The 11,978-nt window shown below is 38.7% G+C and overlaps 2 protein-coding genes across 3 annotated transcripts in view; both read right to left on the reverse strand.

The window, feature by feature from the left end:
* LOC109986910 (deoxycytidylate deaminase) overlaps positions 1 to 11,978 on the reverse strand; it is an 81,282-nt gene that overhangs the window by 44,287 nt on the left and 25,017 nt on the right. The window lies entirely within an intron of this gene.
* LOC136179221 (centrosomal protein of 44 kDa-like) lies at positions 1,634 to 11,974 on the reverse strand. The gene is made up of 7 exons (XM_065954855.1): positions 11,394 to 11,974; positions 9,988 to 10,053; positions 8,024 to 8,061; positions 6,733 to 7,785; positions 4,690 to 4,755; positions 2,729 to 2,766; positions 1,634 to 2,502 (listed from the first exon to the last, which is right to left on the reverse strand). Exons 4-7 carry the CDS (start codon positions 6,847 to 6,849, stop codon positions 2,442 to 2,444), a joined length of 282 nt encoding a protein of 93 aa, XP_065810927.1. The 5' UTR covers positions 6,850 to 7,785; positions 8,024 to 8,061; positions 9,988 to 10,053; positions 11,394 to 11,974; the 3' UTR covers positions 1,634 to 2,441.

Below are 11,978 nucleotides of genomic sequence, written 5' to 3' on the forward strand. Positions count from 1 at the left end.
CAACAGCAGCAGGAGCTATGACCATCTTCCTGATGCCATCGCAGTACCCACAGATCCAAGCAAGACACCAGGGTGAAAAAAGTGTCCGGCTGCAGCCTTGAGGACGGAAAGACAAACCTGACACAGTGGAAGTGAAATGCCTGTGACTTAGGACTCTGCCTTAGTGGATATGAACTGCTTTGAGCAGTGCCATATCTAGTGCACAAACACACACACAGGTTTCCTTGCTAGTCAGAAGCTATTGAATGCACCTGTGATGCTCTCCACAACTGATGGCTGTTGACAATCAGCTGGGCTGGGAGGCTTTATAGGGAGGTGGAATGCTTCTTTGTTCGAGTGGTTGAGTGTATCAAGAGAGTCAACACCATCAGTTGGCTTTCTGTGATTTTGTTTTTGAATGAATCTCTCATTTTGAGTGTGTGTTTTGAAAACACCTTTTTCTTTTGACCATTTTTTGACTCCCTCTGTTGACTCCTACTGATCTTTTGTTTCAAACTCCAATTCTATGTTTGTCTATCATTTTGATAGAATTAGTGGGGGTTTGAAGGGCTATGCTCTTCTTCCACCTGAAAGAAACCACAGGCCCACTTACGTGGTACCTTTTTGTAAATGTGCAGTGTTTTGTTTACTGGGGGAACATAACACAAATGTCCTTTTATATATTTCCATTTATTATTTGTGTTCTTATTATTTTTATTTTAGTTTTGAGTAGTGGCAGTTTTTTTATGTACTTTTTATATTTCAATTGTTATTCATTTGAAGTAAATTTTTATCAATTCAAAACGGTTCGTTCTGCAATCTGTGTTTTTAGAATAATGATTTTCTCAAAACAAATTCTATATTTTTGTTTGGGTCCTGCGTGTTGATACATTATCTCTAGGTGACTAATGAACGGTCAGATGATAAAGGTGAGGTTGTGCTGAAAAAAATGATACCAGGCACTGGTATGGTAAACCTTTTTGATGTAGTATAGCCTACATAAGTAAAATGACAATTATAGCAAAACGGCCAAAATAGCCTCAGACCTCAAAGGGTTCATGTCCAACCGCCTAGGAACCAAGGAAAATGATGTAATACATTGCCAAACTTAACATGTGTATTTGATCTTGGCACAAATAATGATCTAGGTATTTTAATGCATTCCTTGACCCAGAAAATGAATATATTGACACCAAGATTTACTTTTTAAGTGGCTTGGGAGACATATTGGTGCTGCCATCTTGGAACCGCCATCTTGATGAAGTGGCTCCCCCCAAAAAATTGAAAGCTATTGTGATGGAGACTATGTGGAAAAAATGTGGTGCTTTTGTCCAGCGTGTCCCCATTCTTCCCAAATCTGGTCCTAAGCCGCCTGATTAAAGATATCAGTACACTTGTATTAGACATGCACTGTAAATACTAATGGAATAAGCCTGACTGATGTCACCCATCTGTTCCTGCAGGGGGTTCTGGAGACTCATCAGCAGCAGCCACCATGCTGTAAAATCCTGTCTCAACCTCACTTTCAGTCAACCTAACGACAGGCTGAGATATAATAAATAACATGAAAGGAAAGCCTCTGATCACGGAACAATGTATGCAATTTTGCCATGGAAAATTACCATAAGGAATATAAGAGAGGAAATGTTTAGGCTTCTTAAGCAGATCTGACTTTTATTTTGTATTTGATATACTTTATAAATTCAGATTTGATACTTTATTATTGAGAGACATGCTTCTCACACACATGGACATGCATTAACAGAGAGATGATACACACTGAGCGCACTAGAGCAGTTGGTGGTTCGGTGCCCTGGTACCTACCTACCAGACCAACTTCTTTATTAATTATCCACACCTGGACTTGAAGCGGCGCCCCTCCGGTTCCCAACCCAAGTCCCTATGGACTGAGCTACTGCCGCCTACATAACTCAGAGATTAAGTAAGTTAGAAGACCTCCTTTAAAAAAACATCAAGGTGGGGTTTTAAAAGCACCTGCGAGGTGAGGGTCACAATTCAATATGTGCCAATGTTTGCTCACTCATTTTATAGACTGAGAAATAGGACCGTGTGTAGGTACAAATGCCACTGAAGAGGTGTCCATGGAGCTGGGACTGACTTAAATCAGATTGCTCAACCTGTCGCAGATGATTGTCAAGTAATATCCTCTCAGTTTAAAAGCATCACAAAGACTTGGGCGCTGGATGGCCTAGTGGTTATGTCACATGCCCTCGTCGCAGTGGCTGTTTGTTCAAATCCGTACCTTGGCCCATTGCTGCATGTCATCCCCCCACTCTCTTCTCCCAACATTTTCCTGTCTTCCTGTCACAGCAAAAACAATATTTGTTCTTTAGAAGTTAGAATCACGTTTGTCCAGTTTATTACCAAGTTTATAATCATAAAACACCAAAAACAGGCGGATGGATACATTTACAATGGATACAATGATTATTTATATTAGATTATTTGCAGTCTGTTGTAGAGGATTCAGAGTTCTTCAGCAGGCTGGAGGTGCTCTTCATCCTACACACACACACACACACACACACACACACACACACACACACACACACACACACACACACACACCTTGTGTCAGAAACTATATGGACAACTTTATAAACCTGTTTTTTTGTGATATCATGATTTATTTATTTTTGTATTATTGATTTTCTCCTCATCCAGAGGCTCTCCCTGAGGTTTTGTAGAAAAGAAAAGACTAAGTATGTAGAAATTAAAAGGAACGTACATGTTTGTTATCCTCTCCAGCCTCTCTTTCAGATCCTCCTGGATATTAACAGACAACAAAAGAAAGGAGGTTAAAACATTAAACTCCCAAACTTAGCATTTTCAATGTGGACTATAGAAAGTTTCACCGCGGTTAAATAAAAAGCCTCAAAGTGTTATACACGCAAAGATAACACGTTTCCTTTCTTAACAATTGGTTACATAAATCAGACACATTTATCTGTTAGTCCAATAGTCAAACACAGCGTTATGTGTTACAGAAAAAAAACACAAGCTCAAGTTTGTTTCATGATGAATCATGATAATAACATTTGTATAATCTGTTTGAAGAAGATGTAGCCGTTATCAGCAGCCACGTAACCTTCATAATTATACATTTAGATGTGTTATAAAGCATACTCTTTGATATTAGCTATAGAAGGTGTTATTTAAAGACACCAATTTCTTTTCCTACTTTATTAATATGTCTTATTAAGAATGTTGACTGTAGAACATGTTTTTGTTCACCTACAGGCTGGGATTAATTGAGGATGTTCCCAGGTGGTGTGATTTTCATCTCAACATGAATCTGATAGAAATGTTTGTCTAAATATATGACGTGAACCTACATCAACGTGGATCTGATAGAAATAATATCGAAATGAATGTATGGTGACGTATATATGTTTGGATTCTTATTCTTAATCTTATTGAGTAAACTCGGTTTAGTTTGAACAATTGTCCTCCGGTCAGAATGGGAGTCACCCGTGGGCGGCACCCCTCTTTGCCTGCAGACCCCCCTCCTCTCAGCCAGCAGATAAGAGTTCACACTGAGCTCAGATCTTTGGGTTCTTTTTAGTTTTGGTTTCTTGAAGTTTAGAGCTTCAGCGCTTGCTTGCTTCTCTTCGGACTTCGGTCCGAATCACTTCTTTTAAGTTTGTGCCGTAGAGACGAGTCTCTGCCGAACTTTCTTTTTCACGCACAATTTTTGGAACATCAATTCTTTCTGGCTCAAGCAAGGTTTTTGAACTTTCTTCTCCAAAGTCTTTGCTCTTCAATTTTGAAGCCAATTCCTTAATTTGGATTCATCAAGATGGCCATCCGGTTAATCTGAATTGGAAATCGACGTATCAAAAGACTCTTTCATATTTTTCCTGTTGGATCCTCTTGGAGCTTCTGAGACGACAGCTGAACCGACGTACAATCTCCATCCCAGCTGCACACTCCGACCAAGGTGTCAAGGCATCTAATCTGGCCCGTGGACCTCTCTGGGCCTGAAAAGAACCGCTTGCCAGAGACTGAAGCGTGGGACCAGCCGGCGGAGTTCAATTGAACACATCTCACAGTAAGACTGCTGGTGGCAAGGGGTGTTGGAAGATTGAGTCTTGAGTTGTGTCTATTCAGAGCCCTCCTTTAAATCCAAATAGAATCCCAAAATTCCTTTATCAACTTTTTCTTTTTGACCATTTTCTGATTAAGTCATTCAAACAATACCGTGTCTTATCTCATTACTAAATATATAATGTCACCATACATTATAATTGCATTATCCTGATCATAATAATCATATTCTTTATGTTTCATCTATACATTATTGTTTACCCCTTTTTATATTAAATTTTACACATAAAATTCAGGACTTTGTGTGTTTTCTGGTTTAACATTTCCAGAACTTACTTCTTTCAAGATATGAAACTGACTGATTAATTAATTAACTTATACCATTAAAGTTAATTTCTTCCTTTAACAGGAAGTGGTGCCCCTTCTTAAATCCGGGTTAAATAAAGATATAACATCATAATCATTTAATTACGCTACAAAGAAGACAAAATCAGAAGCTTGAACAAATACTGAATGACATTTGATAATTTAGTAAGCATGACTAATCTGACATAGCAAACTTACTGCCAAATTTGCATGTTGTTGATCGGACAGGATGTCATGAAATGATTGGACAGTCGGAGAGCAGAGTGTTCAGCTCACCTTTGAGGCAACAGACATGTTGGAGAAGGCGGAGGACGAGGACGCACACGGCGGTGGGACACTGAGCTGAGAGAGACAGGACAGAAACAGAGATCAGTCTGAGAAATGGATCAGTGCTAGAATAAGCTTCACTACATTTGTAACATTTGACGTTTCTACATATAATCTGAGTTTACAGCTGGGTATGTGTGATGAAGAAGCTCCTCCATGTTTCTCTGTTCCTCACTAACATGTACTTTTCATTAAACTGGGTTTGTCCCATTCAGGGCAGAAATGGCGTTTTGTTATTAGCTCGATGTGACGTCTCTTTCTAACAAACAGGAGGTGAGCTGAATGTACTGTGGGTGGTGCTGCAGTGGGCCAGAGGGGATTTAGAGTTTTCATTTTCACTTTTGATTTCTCCCTCTGAAAACAGAATACTAATGACAAATTCTCAAAAATAGAAACAAGAAGGTCAGGACATCTTTTCAGACAAACCTAGAGGGAATCTTCTGGAGACTATTTAATCAGGGTAAAGGAAAGGGTTGACTTATAATTCTGCATTGACTCTACGTTGTAGTGGCCTATGCTGTCATGAACACTACATACTTGTGTGTTGGTGTGTCTGCATAGTTCTGCAATACTTCACCTACAAACGCCAGCTACCGGTTCCACCACATTGTCTGCTTGCAGGACACTGTGTATCGTCTCATGATGAACTTTGAATGCTCACACATCTCACACCCACACACATATTATTATTATTATTATTAGTGTGGATTATGCAACAAATAGATACTTTTATTAACGTATGGTGATGAAAATGTCAAACCCTGTAGGAGAGTGTTGGAATAATTTTCCAGGACAACATGTGATTTTCCAGGGCATTTGACTTTTTCTCTGATTTTCCAGTACTGGAAAATTAGTCAACTGTTTTCCAGGTTTTCCAGGACGGGTGGGAACCCTTCCCTTAGTTTTGTGTTTCATGCAGACACTTTCTTTGAGACAAACGGGGGGAAAGGTGTGTAATCACCTCCCTCTTCTCTGCTCAGAGTATAAATATCACCATCTTGGTGCATCTTGTGCTGGTTGGGTTAAAGAGGTTTTTGTATTGTCTTTTTTTCTGTTTGGATTCCTTTTGCTTTGTTCTTTTTATGCATTTGCTGTACATCAAAGCACTTTGTAAACGTGTGTTTTTTAGAGGTGCTATAGATATTAAGTTATTATTATTATTAGAAGAACATAGAGAAGGTTTTTCTTCTCTCTCCCCTCTTAGCTTGCAAGAGGAATGAACTTCCAAACCTTCCCAGGAAACAATGAGGCTTTACCCGTATTAGTCAATTATCTCTGAGGTGGAACTTCTTTTCAATTGCCACACCTTTACCAGAAACAAGAAAGGTTTCCTCATTCTTGGGAAATTATTTTAAGTGTAGGAATGTACACAGGGAGGGTTGTATTTGTTTGGGGTTGTTGGGTTTAAATATTAAGAACTCTACAGAATCACCCCGCCTCCGATTGTCAAACATTTGACCACTATTGTTTAACTGTAATCACAATAATTGCTGTGTGTCCAGAAAGCAGCATGTCTTGTTTTTAATGGTATGATTTGATTTGATTTGTTCATGTTAAGTAGCAGAATATGAATCATGGAGACTAATCAGGCATTTTATTAATCACCCTTCATGTTGTCGAAGCACAGAGTGTTTTAGTATTTAATCTGGAGAAAGTGTGTCGGAATTGTTTACATGTTTGTATCTGTGTGGCTCGTGTAGCCATCTCACCTTTAATGATTATATTTCTGTATGTTTGGTCTTTTTTCAAAGCAGGTTACCAACTATGCGTGTGTAAAAAAGCTTACTTCGTTTATATATTTTCTAAATGCCCTGATTGTGTAGTTTAACTTCTGCAACAACTGAATGGTTTTTCTTCATCTGAGGTAGAAACTGTTGCTCTCGCTCAGATTTGAATCTTAAAAGTTTGTAATCAGAACATACCTGAACATGTTCCCATGATTAGGTTTGTATACAGTCAGTATAAGTAAAGAGATACATGAAGGTGAGGTACCTGTGTGTCTCTAAGTTCTGATTGAGTTTCCAGAAGAACGACTCTGCTCATCAGGTTCTCCCAGCTCTCTCTGGAGATGATCACCACGTCACCTTCATTCAATGTTTGCTCACTCATTTTATAGACTGAGAAATAGGACCATGTGTAGGTACAAATGCCACTGAAGAGGTGTCCATGGAGCTGGGATTGACTTAAATCAGATTGCTCAACCTGTCGCAGATGATTGTCAAGTAATATCCTCTCAGTTTAAAAGCATCACAAAGACTTGGGCGCTGGATGGCCTAGTGGTTATGTCACACACCCTCGTCGCAGTGGCTGTTTGTTCAAATCCGTACCTTGGCCCATTGCTGCATGTCATCCCCCCACTCTCTTCTCCCAACATTTCCTGTCTCTCTTCAGCTGTCCTATCCAAGAAAGGCAAAAATGGGCCAATAAAAATATAACAAAAAGGAATGAAAGCATCACAAAGACTTTTAGAATGAAATGAAAAGCTCATTTAAATGATCACCTTTTATATATTTAAAAAGCCTATTTTGCTTTGCCTTCCCTCAAGTAGTGCAGATTCGGGTCCAGCCGCGTGTTATTCCCCGCTCTCTCTCTCCAACTACAACAAAGTGTTTCTGTAAATACGTCCTCTTTTATCGGATTTCATCCCATTCTCTAAAACATGAAGTCAGGGATCAGTCATCTTGAACATGTTACTGTTCAATATGTCAATCATTTTTCAGAAATGGAAGACGGAACAAATAGATTTTTCATTGAAAGAAAACAACCTGAACTAAATCATCCTGTTTACACGATGAAAGGAGAAACACATTTTAACAAGCTGCAGTTTAAAGAGTGAGGACTAAAACAATACAGCAAAAACAATATTTGTTCTTTCGAAGTTAGAATCACGTTTGTCCAGTTTATTACCAAGTTTATAATCATAAAACACCAAAAACAGGCGGATGGATACATTTACAATGGATACAATGATTATTTATATTAGATTATTTGCAGTCTGTTGTAGAGGATTCAGAGTTCTTCAGCAGGCTGGAGGTGCTCTTCATCCTACACACACACACACACACACACACACACACACACACACACACACACACACACACACACACACACACACACACACACCTTGTGTCAGAAACTATATGGACAACTTTATAAACCTGTTTTTTTGTGATATCATGATTTATTTATTTTTGTATTATTGATTTTCTCCTCATCCAGAGGCTCTCCCTGAGGTTTTGTAGAAAAGAAAAGACTAAGTATGTAGAAATTAAAAGGAACGTACATGTTTGTTATCCTCTCCAGCCTCTCTTTCAGATCCTCCTGGATATTAACAGACAACAAAAGAAAGGAGGTTAAAACATTAAACTCCCAAACTTAGCATTTTCAATGTGGACTATAGAAAGTTTCACCGCGGTTAAATAAAAAGCCTCAAAGTGTTATACACGCAAAGATAACACGTTTCCTTTCTTAACAATTGGTTACATAAATCAGACACATTTATCTGTTAGTCCAATAGTCAAACACAGCGTTATGTGTTACAGAAAAAAAACACAAGCTCAAGTTTGTTTCATGATGAATCATGATAATAACATTTGTATAATCTGTTTGAAGAAGATGTAGCCGTTATCAGCAGCCACGTAACCTTCATAATTATACATTTAGATGTGTTATAAAGCATACTCTTTGATATTAGCTATAGAAGGTGTTATTTAAAGACACCAATTTCTTTTCCTACTTTATTAATATGTCTTATTAAGAATGCTGACTGTAGAACATGTTTTTGTTCACCTACAGGCTGGGATTAATTGAGGATGTTCCCAGGTGGTGTGATTTTCATCTCAACATGAATCTGATAGAAATGTTTGTCTAAATATATGACGTGAACCTACATCAACGTGGATCTGATAGAAATAATATCGAAATGAATGTATGGTGACGTATATATGTTTTGATTCTTATTCTTAATCTTATTGAGTAAACTCGGTTTAGTTTGAACAATTGTCCTCCGGTCAGAATGGGAGTCACCCGTGGGCGGCACCCCTCTTTGCCTGCAGACCCCCCTCCTCTCAGCCAGCAGATAAGAGTTCACACTGAGCTCAGATCTTTGGGTTCTTTTTAGTTTTGGTTTCTTGAAGTTTAGAGCTTCAGCGCTTGCTCGCTTCTCTTCGGACTTCGGTCCGAATCACTTCTTTTAAGTTTGTGCCGTAGAGACGAGTCTCTGCCGAACTTTCTTTTTCACGCACAATTTTTGGAACATCAATTCTTTCTGGCTCAAGCAAGGTTTTTGAACTTTCTTCTCCAAAGTCTTTGCTCTTCAATTTTGAAAGCCAATTCCTTAATTTGGATTCATCAAGATGGCCATCCGGTTAATCTGAATTGGAAATTGACGTATCAAAAGACTCTTTCATATTTTTCCTGTTGGATCCTCTTGGAGCTTCTGAGACGACAGCTGAACCGACGTACAATCTCCATCCCAGCTGCACACTCCGACCAAGGTGTCAAGGCATCTAATCTGGCCCGTGGACCTCTCTGGGCCTGAAAAGAACCGCTTGCCAGAGACTGAAGCGTGGGACCAGCCGGCGGAGTTCAATTGAACACATCTCACAGTAAGACTGCTGGTGGCAAGGGGTGTTGGAAGATTGAGTCTTGAGTTGTGTCTATTCAGAGCCCTCCTTTAAATCCAAATAGAATCCCAAAATTCCTTTATCAACTTTTTCTTTTTGACCATTTTCTGATTAAGTCATTCAAACAATACCGTGTCTTATCTCATTACTAAATATATAATGTCACCATACATTATAATTGCATTATCCTGATCATAATAATCATATTCTTTATCTGTTTCATCTATACATTATTGTTTACCCCTTTTTATATTAAATTTTACACATAAAATTCAGGACTTTGTGTGTTTTCTGGTTTAACATTTCCAGAACTTACTTCTTTCAAGATATGAAACTGACTGATTAATTAATTAACTTATACCATTAAAGTTAATTTCTTCCTTTAACAGGAAGTGGTGCCCCTTCTTAAATCCGGGTTAAATAAAGATATAACATCATAATCATTTAATTACGCTACAAAGAAGACAAAATCAGAAGCTTGAACAAATACTGAATGACATTTGATAATTTAGTAAGCATGATTAATCTGACATAGCAAACTTACTGCCAAATTTGCATGTTGTTGATCGGACAGGATGTCATGAAATGATTGGACAGTCGGAGAGCAGAGTGTTCAGCTCACCTTTGAGGCATCAGACATGTTGGAGAAGGCAGAGGACGAGGACGCACACGGCGGTGGGACACTGAGCTGAGAGAGACAGGACAGAAACAGAGATCAGTCTGAGAAATGGATCAGTGCTAGAATAATCTTCACTACATTTGTAACATTTGACGTTTCTACATATAATCTGAGTTTACAGCTGGGTATGTGTGATGAAGAAGCTCCTCCATGTTTCTCTGTTCCTCACTAACATGTACTTTTCATTAAACTGGGTTTGTCCCATTCAGGGCAGAAATGGCGTTTTGTTATTAGCTCGATGTGACGTCTCTTTCTAACAAACAGGAGGTGAGCTGAATGTACTGTGGGTGGTGCTGCAGTGGGCCAGAGGGGATTTAGAGTTTTCATTTTCACTTTTGATTTCTCCCTCTGAAAACAGAATACTAATGACAAATTCTCAAAAATAGAAACAAGAAGGTCAGGACATCTTTTCAGACAAACCTAGAGGGAATCTTCTGGAGACTATTGTTGGGGTTGTATCAAGTCAACTTTGGTTATATTCTTTAATAATTATACTTAATTATTAATAATATAAATAAAATATCATTAAACTATGTTTAATCTCGTTTTGGGGCACCAACCTGTAATCAGGTAAATATAACCAAAATATCACTCAAATCAGTCTCAAATTAGTTATTTAATTACTAATATTATTAATAATGAATAACTATATTTAATAAATTGAAGGCGTGAAATCCGTACACAAAGCCTTCACACCCAGCTTATATCACAATGCAAATACACCAGTAATCACAAACAACTGCTCTCTTAAATTATAACAGAATTTATTTAAACAAAGCAACATCAACCCAAAATCAACGAACTCAATTAAACAAATAACTATTATAAACTAATCTAAGCAACAAACATTATCAAGCAAAGGCTTGTGGATGAGGTGTAAATGTGTGTGTGTGCAGATGAGTATGTATGTAGATGTGAGAGAGAGAGAGAGAGAGAGAGAGAGAACAAGATGGTGGAGAGAGACAATGCACCATGTGGCTTCGTCACATGGTGACAAAAATGGTGGACAACAAAGGAAGCCATGTGGCTACCTTTTGAAATAGTTTGAGCTCTCTGAGCTGAGTTCAGTAACTGTTACTTAAACACCAGAAAGCCAGTGGCCGGACTTTGATTCAACGGCGGGTACACTGGTCTTTCTGATTGTGAAAGCCGTTGACTGAAGGTAAACTAGCATAGCATTAAACACATAGACGAACACAGCAGTTCATTACAATAAAACAAATGCAGTAGCTTACAACAGATAATATACAGAATGTGACGTGTCGTCAACAATGATGCATAATTATCAGTGGTTATAAAAGAAACATAACTATTTCTGAAACTATTTCTGCCCAGACCAAAGCTCTTACTTGGGGTAACTCCTGGTGATCGTTGCAAAGTTGGTTAGATCGTCACTCTGTTGAATGTTAAATCAACAGATTCAGGCAGGTTTCCTTCGTGGCAGATGTAGGAGGAGGGTAGCGGGATTCAGATCTTCGACCAGAGCGCTGCTCTATAGGGTCTTCTGGTTGCAGGAGCCGAGTTCTTTATGTGTCCTTGTGGATTCAGGGATCAGTGGGCTTCCTTCAGCCCTCCTGTCCAGTTGCGTTCAATGACGTCTTACGAAAAATCAAAGGAAAGAAACTCTTCTTTTTGCTCGAACCTGATAGCATCTGATTGCGCCCAAAACTCCTAAAAATATGCAGTGGAAGTAGTCAGCTGAATCCTCTGATGCTTGAATTCAGCATGTGAAGAGCTACCTATACTGAGCAACCTCAGCTCTGGAGTTTAACCTATGTAAGTCATGGGCTAAGACCCCTTTGTTCAGTTCCCTCCAAAATACTCTAGTCAGGCTTGAGAACTGTGATACAGGCCTGAGTCGCTTGTCCCATGCACATGGCTGAGGCCCAACACTATTTAATCAGGGTAAAGGAAAGGGTTGACTTATAATTCTG

The sequence above is a fragment of the Labrus bergylta genome, chromosome 1, assembly GCF_963930695.1.
Source record: "Labrus bergylta chromosome 1, fLabBer1.1, whole genome shotgun sequence".
In the NCBI taxonomy this organism is placed as follows: domain Eukaryota; kingdom Metazoa; phylum Chordata; class Actinopteri; order Labriformes; family Labridae; genus Labrus; species Labrus bergylta.

Coding starts and splice junctions, on each gene's coding strand:
- LOC136179221 (XM_065954855.1), bottom strand. CDS start 6,849: ATGAGTGAGCAAACATTGAATGAAGGTGACGTGGTGATCATCTCCAGA. Junction 2,767..4,689: donor ACATGTCTGTTGCCTCAAAG/GTGAGCTGAACA, acceptor GTTAATATCCAG/GAGGATCTGAAAGAGAGGCT. Junction 2,503..2,728: donor CTGGAGAGGATAACAAACAT/GTACGTTCCTTT, acceptor GTGTGTGTGTAG/GATGAAGAGCACCTCCAGCC.